This window comes from Parasteatoda tepidariorum, chromosome 2 (genome assembly GCF_982258835.1).
Source record: "Parasteatoda tepidariorum strain Cologne lab strain chromosome 2, Ptep-v5.0, whole genome shotgun sequence".
Classification (NCBI taxonomy): Eukaryota; Metazoa; Arthropoda; class Arachnida; order Araneae; family Theridiidae; genus Parasteatoda; species Parasteatoda tepidariorum.
This window is the reverse complement of record NC_141756.1, coordinates 110,257,485-110,280,513: the sequence shown is the minus strand read 5'-3', so window position 1 is coordinate 110,280,513 and position 23,029 is coordinate 110,257,485. Positions and strand designations below refer to the sequence as shown.

Here is a 23,029-nt window from a genome sequence, read left to right as displayed (position 1 = left end):
AACGCAAGTAACGATGCCTGTGTTGGAGGCAATGGTATATTTTGAAGTTCGAGGTAATTATGGAAGTCATTAAATTGTCTTCTTATCCCTGTTCCAATGACTGCTCCACCCAGCATGAAAAAGCGTAGGAATGCCTTTGCAGTTCTGGTCAAATTACGCAGTAGAAAAATAATCACCTTTATCACTGAAATGAGTCCTTTACATGCTAATTTTAGAAAAATTAAAAGCACTAGGGTAAATAAAACAAGAATAGAATATATGCCATACGCTATATATGATGGCCAACATTGGATTTGTTGGAAAAAGGTCCAACAAAAAAAACACTGTGATGCTCGGCATATTTCTTTGCCCTCTAGCAATACCTCACCATGGATTGCTTTACCAGATGTAGTAATGAAAATTAGCGTGAGTTTTGTCTTAAAGGCTACCAACTCCACTGGTAGTATAACATTGTGATCATTGTAGATATTTAAAACAATTTCATTGCCTGCAGCTCTTGCAATTAATTTACCATCTTCTGGAACTGTCACTATGGGGTCATTGAAAAGTAAAGTAATGTTATTTTGCGTGAATGACGCGGCTTCATACTCTAATAACTGACGTCGGTGATGGCGCGCTGGTATTCTATGTAGACATATAGGAACGGATATCAGGGTTGGGTTTGTAAGGAAAAGTGAATCCGAGGAATGTTGCAAATCATATTGTAAGTGCTGAACGTTGCATTCACAAGTTGAATTTAAATCACATGTTTTCAACTGGCAAAATTCCTGGGTTCCCGTGCAGTTTTGGGCACAATCACATGGTATTGATGTGTCGGAGCGCTTGTTGGAACTGTCATGGCATTGGAAGTATGAAACATTCCCAGCACGCGAAGATGGCTTTTCGTGGAATATTGTCGGGACGAAAAGTTGATCCTCTGACCAGATAAACGTTTTTAGACCTAAAACACATCCATTGCAATTTACAAGGTGGCATGCGTTTTCTGGGAAATCCATTTGGTCTGTAAGATTTTGAGATGCCTCTGAGCATGAATATCCAGCTGGGGTATCTCTCTGGCATATTTTAACAGCTGAGATCTGTGCTCCAAAGTAGGAACTCCAAAGTAGGAAAAGAATGATTATTCCTATAATAAGGGATAGAAAGTGTGGTCTCCTTATTTAATTAAATTATGTTATCTTATGTATTTTTTTTTTTTTTTTTTTTGTATTTACTTATTTAATAAAGTCATGATTCTATAATGGAAGAAATTGCGTTGTGTTAAAAAAAAACATTTTTTTTTTTTTTTTTGAAATTATATTTTATTTTAGAATAAAGAGTATTGATATGTAGTAAAAAAGTTAGGAATTCTTTTAAGTTGTTACCGCCGGAAAGCTGGATAAGGAGAGACTACTATCTCAATAGTTTGAGTGATTTTATATATGTAACATAACAAGGAAACTATAAAATTTATGAAAATAAAAATTTAGTACTAATAATAGAGATTAATCAAGAAAAACCAGGAAGGAAATAAAAATTTAAAATTAAAAAAAAAAAAAAAGACATAAAATTATTAAAAAAATATCTGCTCAATTGATTATCTTTTCTTTTCTTTTCTTTCTTTTTTTTTGAGAAAAAAAAATATTAATTATTAATAATATGTATAAATACTTATGATAATGTTTTGAAATGCTCAAGAAGTTGTTTTACGCCAGCGTAACACATCTCCTTGAACAGTGAACTATCATAATTTTCTTTTTTGATCAAGGGTAAGTTCGGCCGTTACGTACCCAATTTCGATAAAGGTATTTACACAGATAAAAATTCTTTCAAATTACGTAGAAAAGATTTTTTTTCTTTCTTTTTTTTTTTTTTTTTTTTTTTTTTTTTTTGTTATCCACTAGAACTTTAAATTTTATTTGTGAATTTTATTTAAATATTATCCTTTTTTTTTTTCTTCTTTGAGAAATATTTCGAGAGGGGAAAAAAAAGTTTTTTTTTTTTTTTTTTCATAAAATCAATATGAACGATAATATATTCGCGTTTTCTGAGGTTTGTGAAATAGCGTATTAATAGTAGTATCATGTTTCGTTTGTAGGTCCATTAGTTTTACGGCGAGTGCATCCGACATTTTGTCAACAATATTCTTGTCCGCTTGATCCTTATCTCCGGTGATTGCCCAATTCAGAAATCTATCCGTAATCGAAGTTTTTTGACTAGCTGACTTGGTTTCATCAGTCTTAATTGCTCGAGGCCGTAAATCATATCGGCTATGAGTTGGATTATTTGCAGGAGCGGTGTTGTTTCTGATGTCTGCGGCTGCGCAGTTAGGCGTTTTATTGTTTGTTATCTCCGTTGGTAAAGTCCTTTGTACCTCAGTGGAGGAGGAATTGTTTGCAGGACGTTTTTGTGGATGGTGATAAGGGGGAATGTAATCATCAGTTTCACTCTCCTCGTAAAACAAATACGAATTAGTAGCTGTTTGACTATTTAAATTCTCTATATTTGATGTAGGCTGATCTTGATGATTAAGAGAAGGTAAAATCAAATCAGCTCGTCTTTCAACAAAGGGAAATAATCTATCAACATGACATCTTAAAGGTTTTGCACGGGTTTTTTTTGTATCGACTATTGAGTAATTTAAATCTGAATGTTTTTCTACTATCCGATAAGGGCCTGAAAACTTCTTTGCAAATGCCTTTCCAGTAGATTGATTAGTACGTGGTGTAAAAAGGTACACCTTTTGTCCTAAATGAAATGATTTTTCTTGCGCAATATTTTCACGAAGTCGAGTCTGTTTTTCAGCAGACATTTCGAGATTCTTATAAACATTACGATAAACAAACTGCATTTTAGATAATTTATCCTCTATGTAATTTTCGCATGGAAAATAGTGAATGTGGGAGTTTTCTTCTAATATATGAAAAGGTAAGTTAAGATCACGGTTAAACATAAGAAATGAAGGTTTTTCATGAGTAGTATCATGATAAGAATTATTGTAAATGAAGTTATAATAATCTAAATATGTGTCCCAATCAGTTGTCTTTTCCGACAGGCAAGTTAAACTTGATTTAATACTTAAATTCAATCTTTCCGATTGAGAGTTAGTTTGAGGTCTATAAGGTGTAGTTTTTAATTTATTAATTTGTAGTTGGCGTGAAAGTTCATTAAAAAGATTACTTTGAAAATTTGTCCCTAGATCTGTTAGTATTGCATTAGGAATGCCAAAAATTATGATAAATTTCATAAGTTTATTAGCAATTGTTTGAGCTGTAATATCTTTTAAAGCGTAAAGAATGCTATATTTAGTAAAGTGGTCGATAATTGTCAATACAAATTTATTTCCTGACATGGACATTGGCAACGGTCCTAAAATATCTAGGCTCACGAGTTCCATAGGCTGAGAGGGTGTCACAAAATTTTGAAGAGGTGATTTAGTTATTGGAAAACCTTTTCGTTCAATGCATAATTTACATGAGTTGGAAAAATTTTTAATATCATTGTACATACCTGCCCAGTAATATTTTTCTTTTATAGTACGGTAATTTTTTGAAAATGCGAAATGCACTGTTTCGGAACCTTCTAATACATGAGGTATTAAGCTTTTTGGTATCACAATTTGTTCAAAATATTCATTTCGTGGTGCACGTTTGTTCCTATTGGCAATTCTTTTAAGTAATCCATTGTTCAAAAAATAATTATCGCATTGCGATTTACAATTAGCACTTTTACCTTCCAAATAGTCAATGATAGGACTTAAAATTGGGTCTGCTCTTTGTTCATATTTGATTTTGTCTATATCAGGTACATCAACTTTTACAGCATTTATTGTTTCTTCTATATCTCTTGATAAGAGATCTGATAAAAAATTTTGCGAACCTTTTATGTGCTCGAAATCAAAGTCATAATTGGAAAGTTCTAATAACCAACGCGAAAGTTTACTAGCTGGTGAATCTAATTTTAATAAATAGTTTAAAGATTTGCAATCAGATAATATTCTAAATTTTCTACCATAGAGAAACATCTTAAAATGTCTAATAGCCAGCAAAATAGCATAAGCTTCAAGATGCATAGATGGCCATTTTCTCTCATGCGGTTTTAATTTATAGGAAAAATAACTTATTGGACGTAGAATTCCATTTTTATCTTTTTGTAGAATGGCTGCACCTACTGCAATGGATGATGCATCCGTATTTAGGTAAAACATATCATCGAAGTTAGGATGTTTAAGCATGACGTCTGACAACAATTTTGTTTTAATTAGATCAAATGCTTTTTGTGCGAAAGAGTTCCATTGAAACTTATGTCTATTTTTAGTTAACTCCGTTAAAGGTGCTACAATTTCAGAAAAATTTGGAATAAAATCTCGATAATAATTGGCTAATCCAAGAAAACGCCTCAGTTTGCGTAACGTATTGGGGATTGGAAAAATTTTTATGTTATGAAGGTTATCAGGAAGGGGCTTTAAACCTTCCTTATCTACTATATGTCCTAGATATCGGATACTTGTTTGAAGGAATTTACACTTTTTTGGATTTAAAGTCAAGCCATACTGACGAAAACGCTCAAAAACAAGCCGTAGTTTACGGATGGAGTCTCAGATTGAATATGAGGGTACAATTACGTCATCTATGTATGCTGATATGTTTTCGGACTGTAGACCATTAAGGATTTTGTCCGCTGTTTCCTGAAAAATTTGAGCTGAATTTTTCATTCCAAAACTTAAATATTTATATTGAAAGTTGCCATATGGGCTTGGAAAAGCAGTTAAATGTTTGTCTTCTTCGCGTAGTTTAATTTGATGGAAACTAGAATTGGCATCTAAGGTACTAAAATAATTTGCGCCTCGCAAGGAGTTTAAAATGTCGGAGATTAAAGGTAACTTATAAGTTGAAGAAATTGTAATTTGATTCAGTTTACGATAATCTATTACTAAACGCCACTGGTTCTCTTCTTTCTTTCGAACTAAAATTAAAGGAAAACTATATCTGCTATTTGTTTTCTCAATTATGCCCGAATTTTCTAAGTCTGAAATTTTACTTTTAAGTGTGTCACGCAAGGATACTGGCACCGGGAAAGGTCTACATTGAATTGGGGAAAAGTCAGTTATTTCTATTGGAGGAGCTTCTAATGTGCATTTTCCTATTGTTTTTAAGGAAGTGCTAAATATGTCAGCATATTCGAAAATCAAATTTGATAATTCCTGTTTTGCTTCATTTGGAATTCCAGTCATATCAAAATCTTCTAACTTTAATTCTTTTCTCCTAATATCAGCAATAGATTCATTCTTGTTAGCTTTAATTTCAGAATTTATGTAAGCGATTTTCATATTCTTATTTAAATGTAAATTTGTTTTTGAGAGGTTATTTATTACTAACGGGATTTGTCCATTTTCATCAACCATGCACAGCGATTTATGCACTTCAACGTTGTAATTTAGATTAATAGGTGTCAATAACACAGAACTTCCTGGTTGAATATTATGATTAGATTTAATTTTAATTACGGCTGATTCGTTTGGCTTAAGTTTAACCTTTTTCACAAGTTTACCAGTAGTTTTCATTAATAATACGTTAATTTTATGCACTCCAAATTTATGTATTTGGGAGGATGAATCACTAAAAGTTACCATTTTATCTTCAAAGTTTATTTTACACTGAAATGAGGAAAGAAAATCGAAACCTAAAATTACATCGTAGTCCTGGGCAAGATCTGACTTAGTGACTGTAAAATTATGCTGCAAAACTTTGTCTGTAATTAAGAATGATAAGGTAACATTACCATTAGACTTTATTTCATTTCCAGTTAAAGTAGTAATTTTGATATTAGGATTAAAACTATTAAATGTGATTAATTCGGAAGGTATTTTTCGAAATGCTTTATTGCTTATAAGAGATACACTTGCTCCGGAGTCCAAAAGAGCATAAAATTTTATATTTCCTACATTTAATTGGATTACTGGTAATGCACAATGTTTTCCTACTTGATAAGATAAGTTTGTATCATTGTAACCCCTTACATTTTGAGAGAACTGTGGGGGTTTTATCGTTCCCTCTGAAAGTTTAAATAACGTTGCTTTGGAAAAGTCTGTCTGTTATCTGCAGAAGGTGTGGGATGGGCCATTGACCTCGATTGAAAGGCACGAGTGGTGTTAGGAGCATTATTGTATTCCTGTCGCCTGTAATTATTATTATCCCTATGAAAAGAGGTGCGTTGATTATCTGAAAATCTGCGCCTAACGCCTCGAATGTTTTGATTACGTTGAAACCAACATTGATCAGATGCATGATTTTGACGACCACAGTGGATACACTTTTGATTTCTTTGTGGCATTTGTTGGTGAAAACCTAGATTTTGTCCTCTTATATTTATTTTCTCGATTTGTTTTGCGAGATTGCTTATCATCGCACTTGAAATTTCAGTCTGCTTATTAAGAAACTCGGTCATTTTTCTTTCGAGTCCCGTTTCTGATTCCGTCGCAACATTATTACAGCTTTCTGGATCACAAGTGAATTTCAAATTCATTTCATCCAATAGCGCACTTACTACAGCTTCATCGAACGTATTTGGGTTTCTGCTTAGGGCTAAACGCTTAAGAGGTGTTTGCAAACCCTCCAAAAATTTTGCCAATTTTGTTTGGTCGACTATAGGACCCGCATCTTCCTTCGATGAATTTTCTATCCCGAAATAATTTATAGTCAAGTTTGAGACTCTTGTCGAGAAACTGCGAACGGATTCACCCGGATTTTGTTTACAGTTTGAAAATTGCTGCTGACGATGGGAAAGTGTTGTTTTGCTTTCAAAAAATTTAGTGAATTTTATTTTTATGCTGTCAAATTTTTTTTTCATGAATTAGTTCAGGGTCTTCTATGAAAAACTGTAACGCGGGACCTTTTAACTTACTCTTCATTACGGCAATATGTTCCGCATCGTTCCATTCCGCGATTTCACCAACCTCTTCAAGATTTTTAAGGAAATATTTAACATTTGAAAATAATTCTCCATCGAATATGTTTACTAAATTCTGATATCCAGCGATCTTATTTGGGCTTGGGGGATCGGACATTTTAAAAAAATTCTTGTATATGTATATTATTTATTTAAATAAAGAAAGAATCTTAACAGTAAATACCATTTTACATAAAAAACAGAGAACATAAAAGAATTACATAACACTATCATAACACAAGGATTTGAAAACAAAACAAAAGAAATCACTCAAAAATATTGAAATAGTAAACTCCCTATCCATTAGCATTGAAAACATTTTTGTTAAAGGCACCATAATGTGACGGGTATATATTTAAAGAATATCCAAATTGAAAGTTAAAGTTACATTTTATTTATTACTAATCATTATACATATCAATAAGGAGAAGGAGGACCACACTTACCCATAGCTGCTCGTATTGAGAGGCAATCGGACTGAGGAGACTATTGAGAGGCAAATTCTCTTTCTGACTTACTCCTCTTTTTTTGGAGTTTATTTATATATATTATTTTAAGGGGTTAAACGTGGTCTCGTGTTCTTATCATGCATCCGAAGGTCGACAAATCAATCATCTTGTGACAAATTTCTAGAAAGTTAAAAGTTCGACTGACCATTCGATTGCGAGATGAGAGCACGGGATCTTAATCAACTGTTTAATTAACAAGTTTGACCACGAGAATTGTCACGAGGTAACGTCGTGACATGAGACACAAAAATAAAATTTTAAGAAAAAGTATTTTATCAAATTATTCCACCGATTTTCCGAAAGTTGAATTTGTGAAGGTATCGCTAAAAAGTAGTAAATTTGACTTGGATAGACCCCTGTACTATGACTATTAAAACAAAGTTTAAATTAGTAAACCATTATTTTAATTTAAAATTGTGATTTCTTCTCTTTTTTTCTTGATTTTCAAAATGACAAAATAAATGTAACAGATTGTGATAATAAATGTAGACATTCATCAAAAAATAAATATTTAATCTATATATTTTTATACTAAAATAATTATTTTTAATTCTATATCAAAATAGATAAGTTAAGCTAAAAAAAAAACTTTTTTTTTAATTCTATGTACTCATTGGAATTTTTTTTCATAAAATTTCTGTATAGAAAATCAGATAATGTCAAAGATACTGTAAACATATTATAACCCTACTGCTAACATAACCCGCTAACACAACCCTACAGCTTCAAATAGACTTTGAAGAGAAGAATGACACTATATCAGAAGAAAAATATCTGAATTCATCAGCCTTTTTTTTTTCTTTTTCTATTTTTGGCATATTAGGGTAATTTCTTTTTAATATAACCTCAAGCTTCAGAAATATACATTTTCTACCAATAAAATATAATGTAGATTTTAATTCCACGCTTTTTCATTCAAAAGGTGGAATTTTAATTAACATTATTTGCATTATTTTTTAAAAAATCATGTTTATTAATTACTTTCCACAGCTATGCAAGTCTATATTAAGACAGCATTAAATGTTTACTTTAATCTGTACTTTCAATCTCAAGAATCAAAACATTTTTAAAAGTGTAATTTAAAATGTATTGGAATTTAACAAACACCAAGAACGAAAGTAATTTCGATAACTAAAATTAATTAATGCAGCAATTTATTTAAAATAAATTTTAAAACTAAGAAAACAAAATAATAGAAGTATCAATAATTTAAAACACTGTTTTTTAACATTTAAAATCAATATATATATTTAAAAAAAATTAGTTGATTTAAATCAATGATTTTTTTTAAAAAATCATTTGATTTAAATCATGATTTAAATCAAGCTGATTTAAATCAACAAACCCTGGTTATAATGTAAAAGTTATATACATAAAATAAATGTTATAATGTAAAAATGTGAATCAAACCCTTTTTAACAGTTATTACCAACCAAGGTGACAACAACAAAAAAAAAATTTCCCTGATTTTTCCAATTTGGTTTCATCAAATTATCTCAATTTTTTAACACATGGAGTGTATATATTTTTTAAGTTATCTTATTTTCATGTATCAAACACATTACAAAACATTTACATACTCCATTAGGGACAAAAGTAAACTTTCATTTTTTTTTTTTAAAAAAAAAGAAAAAATCGTTACAAGATTCTAATGTTTTTGGAAAAATATCAGCATTTTAGATACCTGATGCATAAGTTTACTAATTTTCCATGACTTTTTAGGAATTGTAGATTATTTACCTGATTTTTTTTTCTCTTTGGTGGTCATCTAAAATTTAGACCTTTTAATAATGGAATTTTTTTTTTTAATAAATGAAGTGTTTCAGGGGTGATTGTGACTCAAAATGAAAAACCCTGAAAATATTATGCGCAAAAACTTGATAACAAGATATCAATTTATATACTACATATTTATATTTCATGTAATTTTTTGAACTAAGATTTATAATTTAATTACCTACAAATAAAGAATATCACACTTTTATAGTAACTAATTTAAGAGAAAACTTAATTAAGTTCATACAAGAATCACAATATTGGATGTTAAAATCGCATGAATTTGTATTGGGTTTTAAGAAAGCGAAAATACAAACCACGATATTGGGTTTTAAAACCACGTGAATATGAATCATGATATTGGACTTAAGAATGCGAAAATACAAATAGCAATATCAGATTTTTGAATCGCGTACATACTCTTTATCTGCAGTATACTCTGTAATCACGATGCATGATTTTTAGATTTGTGAATACGAATAGCGACATTGGATTTTAAACTCACGTGAATATGAATCGCAATGTACGATTCTTAAATCCTATAAATACGATTCACAATGAATAATTTTTAAATCAGGTAAATATGAAAATCAAAGTCAGATATTAAAATCACGTGAAAATGAATCCCTATATTAGAGGATTTCGGCGTAGTTTCAAACATTAAAAACTATCAAAATCCGACAAATAAAAAAACATTGTAGAAGAGACAATTGTGTATGAAAACTTCTCGTTAACATGATTTAGCAAAGGTTTCAAAATGTAAATTTTAGAACTTAATTCTTACATTAAATTACAAGGAAAATTTCATCGGATTATAAATTTTGATTCATGGAAGTCCGCAAAACAATGGTCTTTGTTAGATAAATAAATGCTAAAAGGGTTTTTTCTATTTTGATTGATTAAATAACATAAAATAAAAGGGTATAGGTTCGATCTTCGTCAGTCGTTGAAGATGACGATCTCATGCATTCAACTTACGTTGGTAACGTCATGGTCTGCGGAATTGGCCAGTTTTTTTTCCTTTTTTTTTGTTGTTGGTCGGTCTCATGACGTCATCTGTTTAAGGAGTATTTAAGCTTCTGTTGAAGCGGATTATGTTGGATTCTTTCTTTTCCTTACTCATTTATCACTCTGTTAGTGAGAGTATGTCTACCAGTTTAATAAGTTCTGAAAATAATTTTATTGCTATAGAAACTTCGTTTTTTATTTGTTGCGTTGACAAACAGATACAATGATATTCTGCGACAATCTCAGATGTCAGTTTTGAGGTAGGCGGAATTCCACAAAAAAAAATCCCATGCCCCACCACTAGTTTCTAGAACAGGAGGGATTATACGAGAAATACGGATTTCAGGGATAGATCTATAATATAACCACCCCTGGTGTTTACACTATTGCTATATACATACATATACAGAACAGAGAGAAATAATTCTTATGAATTACCTTGTGAATTCATCCTCTAGTTGTACAGGGTCTGGAGTGCAAAACTTAACACAAAAATACATACTTGGAAAAAAAGAATGCAGCTGTGAGCATAATGGTTTGAGGACATCCAACCAGTACTGAAATTCAATAAATGAATAAAAAAGATTAATTGAAAAATCGAAAGTAGGAAACAAACAGTAAAACATTTTACAAGAACTTTAACAGCAAAAATCGTTATTGAAGGTTTTAACTACTATAATTCCTCATTATTTAAGCAACTGAAAAATAGATCAGTGCCTGTGAATCAAATGAAATATTGTAAATGACACTAGACGATTATCTAACTATAATGTGTCCTACATAGTGCTTAGATTTAATGTTCAAGAATTGCAAAGAAATAAAAAAACAATTTAAAAAAAATATTTAATTTTTTGAGTTCCATTCCAGACGATAATTTTATACTTATCTTAATAAGCAGGATTCGAAATTAGTAGCAATAAGTTGATCCAGGGCTGTTGATAATATTTCTCATAATCTGAACTAATTAAAACACTTTACACAGAGTTGTATTAACTAGTTCAGATTCAATTCAGAAGTTGTAAAAATTGACATCAAATTTTCTTGTTATTAAATGTTTCCTGTCATTAAAAAATTCACTTAGTCATTGAAAGTCATTTTAGTAAATGCTCGAATCAGAAAATGAGTTTAAAGGACATGAAAATGTTTATACACACATAAATAGTGTTACAGCAGCCAACAACAAATTTTAATTTGTTATAACAATTTCTAACAAAAATTAAATGGAAATGACCTTTAAAATACTATTTAAACACGTGCAATTATAAGGAACTAATAATAAGAAAAAATATTTCCAATTGATATCCTAATGTTCATTTATAAGAACAACTTAAAAGATTTTTTTTTTCTTAACTTGTAGATAAGTTTAAGAATTTCGTTAACAATACTACTATCTGTAACAAATGGTAAATTTTCTTTGAGCAAATTAAAAGCTATAAAAAAGGTCTTCGGTTTAAGGTCTACAAAGACACAAATGAGACTAAATTCTTCAGCAATAATTTCTATCGCAAAATAATTCAAAATGAAGGGTCTATGAACTCTTTGCATCTGCTAAAGTTTATCTGGGCTAAAGCTTTTAAAAGGCAAGTTAAAAATATAAACTTACTTTTTATAATGCATTGATAAAACAAGAGGTAGTTTAAAATACAGAGGGCTGCAAGAGGATTAATGTATCGACTAAACAAGAAGTAGTTTTGCTTAAAAATTATTACCTATAAGTTCAATTCATTACTGTCCCACTTTCTATTTAAATTAAATTTATAGCATTTAATTTTGAATATTTATTTAAATTATATATTTTATTACTAAATCTTGGAATTTTTCAATTTAAATATATCTTGCAAAGAGCAATATAAAACAAACAGTTTTCAGAGAAAAATTTTGCTAGTAGAATGGATAATTTAACCTCTTACTGCCTGATTTATTTTACCAAAATTTTGACAAAAAAAGGGGGGGAAAAGGCACGAAGTAAACCAGCTGCAACTGAGGAACATCAGGATGAGCACATTTTTACACTCAAACACTCTCAATGTATACCTACAATGCAATGTATGTTATGAAAGAAAAAACTGAGAATGATGTGCTAGAACAGAATGGAGAACAAAATAAAAATTAATAATCATCAATTTAAAAAAAAAACTTTTTTATTTTTTATACATAAAATATGAATTAAAAGCTGATGCACTAATTTTTATAAAGAAAAACTACAATTCATAGATATTTATTTATGACATTTGTTATATCTGTCATTTCCAGAAAGTAAATAATAAATAAATATATATTTAATTATGCTAACTTTTGTATTTGATATTAAGAGAAAATTTGTTTAATTTTATTACGAATTTTGATTCGGTCTAGACTGGGAAAAAGAGTATTATAATTGCAAGATAATATTGTGTAAATAATATTGTGCAAAATATTGTATAATATTACTTATTTACAATGAATTTAGTATTTATTTTCACATGTTATTCTAATTTCAGGGCATTGAAAGTTTTAGCAATATAAACATCAAATAAATATACAATACATTGTTAAATCAAATTTTTTTTTATAGTTTTAGATATAGTTTTAAGAAAATACAAATAAAATGAGGAAGAGGAATTAATTCAGTCTTTATTTGCAAAATCACAGCAGACATATCATTGAAAGGGCATCTATCTGTTGAAGGTGTTCAATGATGAATTACAAATTCTATCACTGAAATTAAATGCTAAATATTTGCATATTTAATTTAAAGAGGACACACAGGTTTCAATGAACAAATTTACAAGTTGATTTTAACTAAAAATCAACTTTTTCTCTTATTAAATTTAACACTACAGCACGTTTGAGAATTGTTTATCTTACAGAGTATCTGCCACATTTTAGAGTTTCAAATCCATGACTTTTCATGACTAATTCTACGAATTTTTCATGACTTACCAAAGTTACTATTTTCTCCACAAAAACACAACAATAAATTTCAAAAAGCATTATAATGACATTACCTAATAGAAATGATAGGTATAACAAAACTATTATACTCTGCATCTTCAAATTTATTGATTTTAAACTTAAAAAACAGAGTAAAGAAAGAGTTAAAGCAATAAAATTGCTGGAAAAAAAATACAAAAGCAAATAACTAAATAAAGTTAGATATATGTAGTAATTTAAATCTGTTTCATTTATTCTTAAAAGTAAGTGTAATATAAAAAGTGAAAACTAGAATTTTAAATTGATAAAATAAAAAAACAAATAATAAATAAATAAAAAATTTCTGAAATCACAGAAGTTTTAAAGATAATTCACTCTAGAAATGATGTTCTTACTTGCATTTTATTGAAAGAACATAAAAACATTTTATATTTTAATAGAATATGACTATGAGTGGGTATTTCGCTATAAATTTAGATATATTTGGAACATTGGAACACTGTGAAATTGGGAGAGGAGTTAAATTCCGTTTTTAAAATTAGATTTTTCAGCGACCTAAACCCATGACTTTCCAAGATTTTTTCTTAAAAAAAAGTTAAACTCACGACATTTCATAACAAATTTTGTTTAATACCGAAATCCATGACTTTTCAGGTGTGCAGATACTCTGATCTTAACATCAAGTTAAACTGCACATGGAAAACAAAGCTAAATAGATTTGAACGGCAAATGAAGCCAAAGCTTAGTGTCTGTATATTGACCACAGCACGAGCAACGTCAATTAGATATTAGCACTTAGTTCTCACTAATATCAAGCATTTCAAACCTGTACAAACAAGCCTTAAAATATTTAACAATAAACAATTTAGAAAAATCAAATTAAAAATTGTTAATTTAATACCTTTTTCCCTTTTTCATCCTCACATTCCAAACCAAAGTAATCTACTTCCAGTAAGTTAATGCGCTTACAAACCTTTTCAAAGAGCAACTGACCAAGTGTTTTGGCCTGTAGAGAGAAAATATAATTATATATAACACACATTCTCATTTAGTAATTAAGTAATTGAAATAATATCATTTAGTAATTAAGTAATCTCATTTAGTAATTGAAACAAATATCACAATAAAATAAAATACACTCAGCTTTTTCATTTGCATTTATGAACACAGGAAGACTAAATCAACTCCGCAAAAGGGTCTTGACATGTAAAAAAATTAAACTTCAAAAAGTTTAAGTTTTTGACATGCTAAGATTATGATGCAGAATTTACTGAGTCATACTGCACCGCCATTTTAACGAATTTAGAGTCTGCGACCCACAACAAAGTCATTGTTATCGATAACATTGAGTATAATTCATAGTATTTATAAAACAAAGTTTACAAATTTAAAATACTTAAAATTTGTAGACAAGTACGTTGTTTAAACTAAATTTGGGATTTTTTGTGATTAGTGATTGGTCTTGATATATCAAAAAACTAAACTTCAGAAGGTTTAAATTTTTGGCATGTCAAGATCATGGAGCAGAATTTATAGAGTCAAACTGCATGGCTATCTTAACGAATTTAAAGATTGCAATCACCAACAAAGACAGACAGAGATTGTTATTAAGAACATTCAGCATAATTTAAAGCATTTATGTAACAAAGTTTACAAATTTAAAAATTGTGTACAAACAGTTTTTTTTTTTTTTTAAATAATGTGTTTTCTTGCGATTATAGTGATTGGTCTGAACATGTAAAAAAATTAAACTTCAAAAAGTTTAAATTTTTGACACATTAAGATCATGGTGCAGAATTTACTGAGTCAAACTGCACTGCTATCTAAACGAATTTAAAGTCTGCGACATTAACAGCGAAAACATTCAGTATAATTCAAAGTATTTATGTAACAAAGTTTACAAATTTAAAATATTTAAAAATTGTGTACAAACATGTTTCTAAACTAAATTTGGGATCTTTTGTGATTAGAGATCAGTCTTGACATGTCCAAAAATTAAACTTCGGAGAGTTTAAATCTTTGACACATCAAGATCATGGTGCAGAATTTACAGAGTCAAACTATACCGCTATATAACAACTTCAAAGTCAGTGATCCCCAACAAAGTCAGATGGAGATTGTAATTGAAAATGTTCAGCATAATTCCAAGTATTTATGTAACAAAGTTTACAAAATTAAAAATTGTTTACAAACACGTTTTTAAACTAAATTTGAGATTTAGTGTTATGAGGATTGTCTTTTTAAATTGCGAGATTAATCTGCAGATGCTGTGATAATCTGCTGTGTCAGTTACAGAGCTGGCAGGTTTCTGCTTCATAGGTCAAAACTCAGTATAACCATTTATCTACTCTCACTAGTTAAGCATTGTCTTTGAGTTATATTACATTTTAATAATGCATCTTTTAAATTATGCAATATTTAGACACATATTTTGAAGGTCCGTCCTATAATTTCAAATGCTTGTGCTATGATTATGAAGCTTCAACAGCAAGTGTAGAAGTAAAATTTAGCTCCAAAACTTAAATCTCATTTGAAATTTTTTAATATGTCCATTCGGGCTGGACAAGTGAAAAACAAAATTTTCTCATACAATTCATTACCAACATATTAATGTAATTTAAACTACAAACACCTTTTCTTTTGAATTATTTAAGAGATAATATTAGTCATGTTCGTAAGATTACAAATCTATTTAATCAAAAACGGGCTTTACTAGAAACCAGAGCCGGATTATACCTTTCATAGGCCCTAGGCACAGAGCCAGATTATACCTTTCGTGGGCCCTAGGCATAGCCGTTTTTGGGAAATCCCCTCCTTCCCACACTCCTCCCCTCTTTTCAAAATATATGATGAAATTTTCTTGCATATTTTTTTTTTTACATTTTTATTAATATGGATTTTAATTTACAAATTTGTTTATCGAACTTTATCTGCAATACCGACATACTGCCAATATTGCAGTCGATATCGATAATACCATTATGATTAGTTCGATCGATAACTATGTTAAAGATAAACTAGTGAATACTTTTCCTAACGTTCATATTGCATTAAGAATATATTTGTCGATTCTTAGATCAAATGCAGAAGGAGAAAGATCTTTCTCCAGGTTAAAACTGATAAAAAATTATTTGCGTTCAACAATGAATCAAGATAGTTTGGCATCGCTCGCACTTATGTCTATTGAATACGACATTTTGCGTAGTTTGGAATTCGACAGCATAATACAAGATTTCGTTGAATCCAAAAATCGCAAAAAAGTAATATATTAGATCATAAGATTCTGCAAAATAATTTATTATCGAAAAATATTATATTTTTATTTGTATCTTCATAATTTTGTACAAAATACACTTGTTGTTTTTAAAACTAAATTATTTTTGTCAACAAATTTTTTTCTCCCAAGTTTTTTGTAGGCCCCTGAATTTCGTAGGCCCTAGGCACGTGCCTAGTGTGCCTATAGGTTAATCCGGCCCTGCTAGAAGCTCATAGGAAATTGATTAATACTTATTTATTCTTGATTTTATGTCAGGTAAACACAGTAAAATCTATATCAATGGATAGCATACAGGGAATAACCTACACTATATAAGTATTTTGAAAACCGTCTGAAAACACATGTTTGTTTCCTTAAAAGTTATGTTTTTAAAATTTTAAAATCAACAGTAATTGAAATAAAATAAAAAATAATAAGTTATATAAAGTTGAAGCAGTAAATCTTGACTATAACGTATAGGCCATGATCAATAACATTATTTTCTTAGGAAATAATATTATGTAAAGTTAATCCTTTTTTGTCTTCATTTTTTTTTTTTTTTTTTTGATGATTTGAACTTCTAAAAATATGTTTTGTTTAGTCTAATGATGCAAAATCCCCAGGAAAGGCTAACAAATAATAACTAAAGAAAAATTAAACCTATTTTAAATTTTTAAATAATGTCTCAGCCTCTTAAATTTCATGATTGATTGTGATAAATAATTATTCATCTTTTTTCTTACACTGTATAATGGTCCTAGGTTTGATCCTCGGGCCGGGCAAAGTTGACTCAGACTTTCATGCCTTCAGTGGGTCGATAAATGAGTACCAAGCATGCTTGGGAACTAAACACTGGGGGTTTTGCGTTCGGCTGACCACCTAACCGGAACATTTGCTCCTGCACCCCAGAAGCCCCAAGGTCAAGAAAACTGAGATGGGCACAGTAGGCCTTGGCCCTCTATGGGGTGTCGCACCACTGAATTTAGTTCAGTATAAACACATGAATTTAGAAAATAAACTGAATGAAAAACATGCACTTGAATTTAGTAATATTCGTTGTTGCATTTAAAAACAAAAAATAGTTTCATCTAAAACAATGAGATACTGCTCAGTATCTTGTTCAGAGTCACAGAGATGACCAAGAAACTCACTTTAATATTTAATAAATATCCAAAGATATCCCAAGATGAAATAGTAGAGCCAGTTGCAATGATTAAGGGGATAGAGCACTCACTCTCCAGCAAGATCTTTTAGCCTTGAATTCCAGCAATGGCTGGTTGATAGGAAAACTGCTTCATACGAACCACATTGCTGACATAAATATCCTCAGAGATAAACATAGAGCATAGATTAGAATCCCCCTACCGCGAGCCAAAATGGCCCAGGGAATAGAGCGTTTGCCTTACAATAAGGTGAACCACAGTGCTGGCGTGAAATATCATCAGAGGTAGGCGTATCATGTGTTAGAGTCCCTTCGCAGTCAGACTAATTGTGAGAGGTTCTCGTGGTCTTCCTTTCCATGTAACGCAAAAGCAGGTTAGTTCCATCAAAAAGTCCTCCACAAAGGCTAATTTCCCCCAATAATTGATCCATGAGTTCCCTTGTCTTCTGGATTGGGTTTAAAATTACAAGTACAAGTACCTTGGTAATCGTAAACCCAAGAAATTGGGTCGGCTGATTATCAATGGTTATAAATTAAAATAAAATCCCACTGCAAAAGGCTTCCATAGTTTTTCTCTCAAGTATGCACTATTTTGGAACTTAATGAAATTTAGATTAAGATGATGATATACGAGATTTTGAATGCTCAAAATTAATATGGCAGTTAAAAACTACTATTTTAAATAGTCTGGTGATATAATGTCATTAAAAGTCTACCAACTAACTCAAAAACTCGTAAGGCTTAATTGAATGTGGGAGCTTGTTCAATGAGCTAGGATAATTATTTTGAAATTAAGGCTTGACAAACTTCAATTTTTAAAAATAGTAGAAATAAGCATATAGTTTAATGGTAGAAAATAATCTAGTTTTTTTTTTTTTCTTTCAGAAAATGGCTAAAAAATAATATAAAGTAATTTAAGAAAAATAAAACATTTTATTGACTTTCAAAAAAATTATATCAGGATTTGAGAATTACAAAAAAAATAATAATAATAATTACCTGCAGTTGAAAGACATGACTTGAATCATCTAAGAAAAAAACGGTAATATTCATAAATTTTTTACTCCTACGATGAGATGGTTCATAGAGATCAGATGACTTGCTCAATTTTGATGTCATAATTGTAAACTACTATGCAATATATCTGGAAAAGAAAAAAATAAAGTATTTACTTTATTAAGAAATCATAAAAATTTCAACTGATTAGTGAATGATTAATTAGTGAATTTGACAATTCAATTCAATTAATTAGTGAATATGACAATGAACTAGTTAGTGAATGATTCGCAATTTATTTTTAAAATCCAAATGGCTAACATCTGATTTCAATCTCTATCAATTAATATATATAAAATTTTATTTAACAAGTTTTTCTGTGATTTGAAAATTTTATAATAGAATATTTAAGCAGCATATTCATTATTTGGAAAAATTCTAGAAAAAAAATAACATAAAACCAAAGAGCAGGGTTGGCAGGTTTTTGACATGTGACAGTTTTTGACAGTTTAAACCATGGTTTAAACCGTCAAATTCATGGTTTAATTAATTAATACATAAAATTTATATATTTTTTAAAGGATAGTGTTTCTAAATATGTTCTAGAAAAAATAAATTTAAAATTTTGAAGAAACACTTATATTTTGAATAGTAACCAAAATCTTGTACTTTTGAAAACTCACATCTTTTGTAATATTATGTATTCATTTTCATGTGTTATTGAAAATCTGCAGTGATATTATTAAGAAATTTATTTATAACCAAATTTAGTGTATAGTATAGATTATACTAAAAATTAGACATTTTTAAAGATAAACAATAGCAGTTTTGTACATTAGACATCTTCTTTTAAAGAAAAGTCTTTTTAATATTCTTTTAAATCTTCTTAATAATCTTTTTAACATAAGACAATAGAAAATTTAAGTGCTTTCTGTTAAATACACAGAGTAGTTAGTTTCGATTTACAGTATATTCAGCCTATTCATTTACTATGCTGAAAATTTAGTTTATCCAAATACTTGTGAATTTCATTTTGCTGAATATGATATAGCTTTGTTGAATATCTAAATATTCAGCTGTTGAATAATTACTTCTTGCTTTCAAGATATGCATTATTTGTATTCTTAATACAAGTGGAGAAAAAGAAAATTAAGAGATAAAAATTGTTTTAAAATGATAAGTGTAATAATTATAAATAAATATAATAAACAATATGAATTATATTTATCATTATTCATAAATATAACTACTTTTAAATTCAAATTAACATACTGGATAATAAAGATATTCGGTATAACATTAAAAAAAAATTTTATGCACTTGTATCTTATATCAAGTTTGTATTTATACAACATAACTTGTAAGTTCCTTATAAATATTAGTTATATGTTCCTTATATGTCAAAAATGCATAGTAATAAACTTTTAATTTTCGTAAGTATCAAAAAGAAGAAAAAAAATTTAAATATAAATATTTAAACAATTTTTGTGCAAAAATTTTTCTGCACATGCATTTGAATATAAATTTCTGAGATTTTAAATCTGTTATTTTACCTTAATTTTAATTAAACAATATTTTAAAACCTGCTGATTACCTATAGTATAATTAAATTTCAATCTAATGCATGGCAACAGTTGGTAGTTTTGAAGTTTATATATTTTCTTGGCAAACTTCAGTTTTTGACATTTTTGACGGGTTTTTGACGGTTTAAACCAGTATTATACCCTTGTCATGTCAAAAACCACTTTTTGACGTCAAAAACCCAACCCTGCCAAAGAGTGTCACAAACAGAATTAGAAAATAAAAAATTTCTGAAAAACTCTCAATGCCTGGCAGCTTTCTGCGAGTAAGACAAAAATTATTGCACTTATTAATTAAAATGATTAAAATTAAAACATGCATACAAAACAATTTTAATACATACAATACAATTTTAACATACAAAACGAATGTTAAAATTATTTTGAGAAAGGTTATCAAGAAACAAGAGAAAGATATCAAAAAATTCAATAAGTTGCAACAAAACTTCAATACGTCAAATTTAATAATAACCGAAATTGCAATAAAGCTTTTAGTAAGGTGAAAAAGAATATTTCATGTTAGAAAACCAAGAGGGAAAATAATTAGATAAATAAGCAGGGAAAAAATAATTTTAAAAAATCAAGAAAATGTTTTAAAACATATAAATAAGTTATTCTAAGATGCTCTTATATAATAACTTATTGATATAATATAAGCCATTAAAATATATAAATAAGTTATTATATAAGAGCCTCTGGGATAGGTTGAAAAAATCTTGTTCATTCAGTTTAAAGAAAAAGAAAAAACAAAATGTAAAGAAAATCTGAAATTTTGATATGCACAAAGTTTAGTTTTTTCCCTCTCATTAAAGTAGCATGAACAAAAAAAGGACTTTTTTTTCTTAATTCACATGTTTGCCTAGCTAGAAAACTTTTGTTAAAACTATTTTGGGGCAAGTTCCTTTATTCAATTACAAAATGTAAAATTTCCCTCATAAAATTAGAGAGAAAAAAGTTATTTTTCATCTAAACTGCTACTTAAAATGCAGCATGCTTAAAATTAAAATGTTTCAGAAATGACTTTAAAAAAAGCTTATAACAGATTGCTTACTGATCACATCGCCCATACAGAATTAACAATTCTAAGTAAAGCATTTTCACAACTTTATAATATAAAATACATTGCAAATTATGCTTAAATTAAAAGCATTTTGTATTAAAGTGTCTTTTTTTTTTTTTTGGTTCACAGGTGTGTAGCCAAATCCCTCAACAAAAAATAAGCACCTTTAAAGTACTTTTGAAGCTCTAAAAAAATATTTTTAAGCACTATATACATTAACAAAATGCAAAATAATTTTAAAAGACTTTACATGATCATGATAAAATAATGAGTTTCTGACAAAGAACTCTTTTCTTGATCATATTAGCCACCAATTCTTGATCAATAATTCAATATTCTTGATCATATTAGCCAACAGATAGAGAGATTTTTCGGTTCGATTTCAGAGGGCCTGAATTTGAGAATATCTTGCAAAATGCAGTAGAGTTGCACATGAGAGTGCAAGAAGCTCACCGAATCCAGCTCAGTAGACGCACATGTGGACTCCCAAGTATTTCATCAAATATGTAAAATGATTGAAGCTATCATATGTTACGGACCAACGGTACGCCGAACGAATTTCGGTTTAATGAACTGTGGAAACGTTGAATAAAACAATGTGAAAAACACGCTTTTGCATAATACACAGCAAAAATCAACATGGTAAAGAAAAAAAATATAATTTTCGAAAAGGGAAAATGAAGCACTTATTAAAATCACCCCAGGAAAAAAGCACCTTTGAAGGCTTTTGAAAAACGAAAATCAAAAATAAGCACCTTTAAGCACTTCTTAAAAACGCTACGCACCATGATTTAATATAAGAATTCATCACAAAATTGTAATTAATATATAACACACATTTATATTCATAAAAGTGACAAATAACTTTTTAAATAACCTAGTCATTAAGGAAAAAAAACACAAAGCCATTATAATTTGCGTGAAGTATATATATATATATACATATATATTCCAAAATAAGGAAGAGAGATTGTAATGGATATAAATTTGCTTTGCAAAGCTATTTTTAATAGACTTAAAGGCAGTGCTTAAAAAAGGAACATAAAGCAAAGCATGCCTAAGAAAATACAAAAGGGCTTCTACGATTCATATAAATTAGGCATGATGAGGACAGGTATCAACATAGAAAAATTATACAAAGGAAAAAAAAAATGGATAGCACAAAAAAATTTGCACAAATGTGATAATCCTTTAAAAAAAATAGGGAGAATCCTTCATCCAAAAAAATTTACATTTATTTTCATACATATTTTCTCTCATAAACAATTTTCAAACTAGTTATTAAATGTATTGTGATGATAGTCAGAGAAATCTCTTTTTTTTTTAAATGAATTCCAGATAGTAGTAAATATCAATATTGTAATAATTACCAAACGCAGTAAGCAAAAACAACAATCGATGGTTTTAACAACTAATGATATCAAGTAATGAACTAATACATATTATACAATTAAAGTTAAAAGATATTTCGAAAAGAAAATTCATAACTCAACGTTTACAGGCCCAAAAATATCAACACCCACTTGCTAATAACAAATATGTATTTGCTTTTGTATCAAACTTACGATTTGGCTTATAGCTTCTGTAGAGCAAAATTAGGTGAGTTAATCGTTAATTGGATGCTGGAAAATTACGTGTATGAGCTTGTTGTTGCTGTTGTAGTTCATTTACGTCGCACTAGAACTACACAATGGGCTATTGACGACGGTATGGGAAGCATCCCTCAGGATGATCAGAAGACATGGCATCACACGATTCCCAGCAGATCACCGAAGTCAAGCATCACTGGCTGCGGTCAGTGGGCGAGTAGGTGACCCACTTGGATCAGTCTGCGCAGGGACCGAG

The 23,029-nt window shown here is 29.3% G+C and overlaps 1 protein-coding gene across 5 annotated transcripts in view; it reads right to left on the bottom strand.

Moving 5' to 3' along the window:
• LOC147816041 (FERM, ARHGEF and pleckstrin domain-containing protein 1-like) overlaps positions 1–22,732 on the bottom strand; it is a 46,930-nt gene extending 24,198 nt beyond the window's left edge. For all 5 annotated transcript variants that reach the window (XM_087158033.1, XM_087158029.1, XM_087158030.1 and 2 more), the window contains exons 1-4: positions 22,555–22,732; positions 18,548–18,692; positions 14,032–14,136; positions 10,656–10,774 (exon numbers count right to left, since the gene is read on the bottom strand). In XM_087158033.1, the coding sequence (XP_087014159.1) occupies positions 10,656–10,774; positions 14,032–14,136; positions 18,548–18,667 (344 nt within the window). In that variant the 5' untranslated portion in view covers positions 18,668–18,692; positions 22,555–22,732. The remainder of the gene's footprint in view (positions 1–10,655; positions 10,775–14,031; positions 14,137–18,547; positions 18,693–22,554) is intronic.
• Between the last annotated feature and the right edge of the window lie 297 nt (positions 22,733–23,029).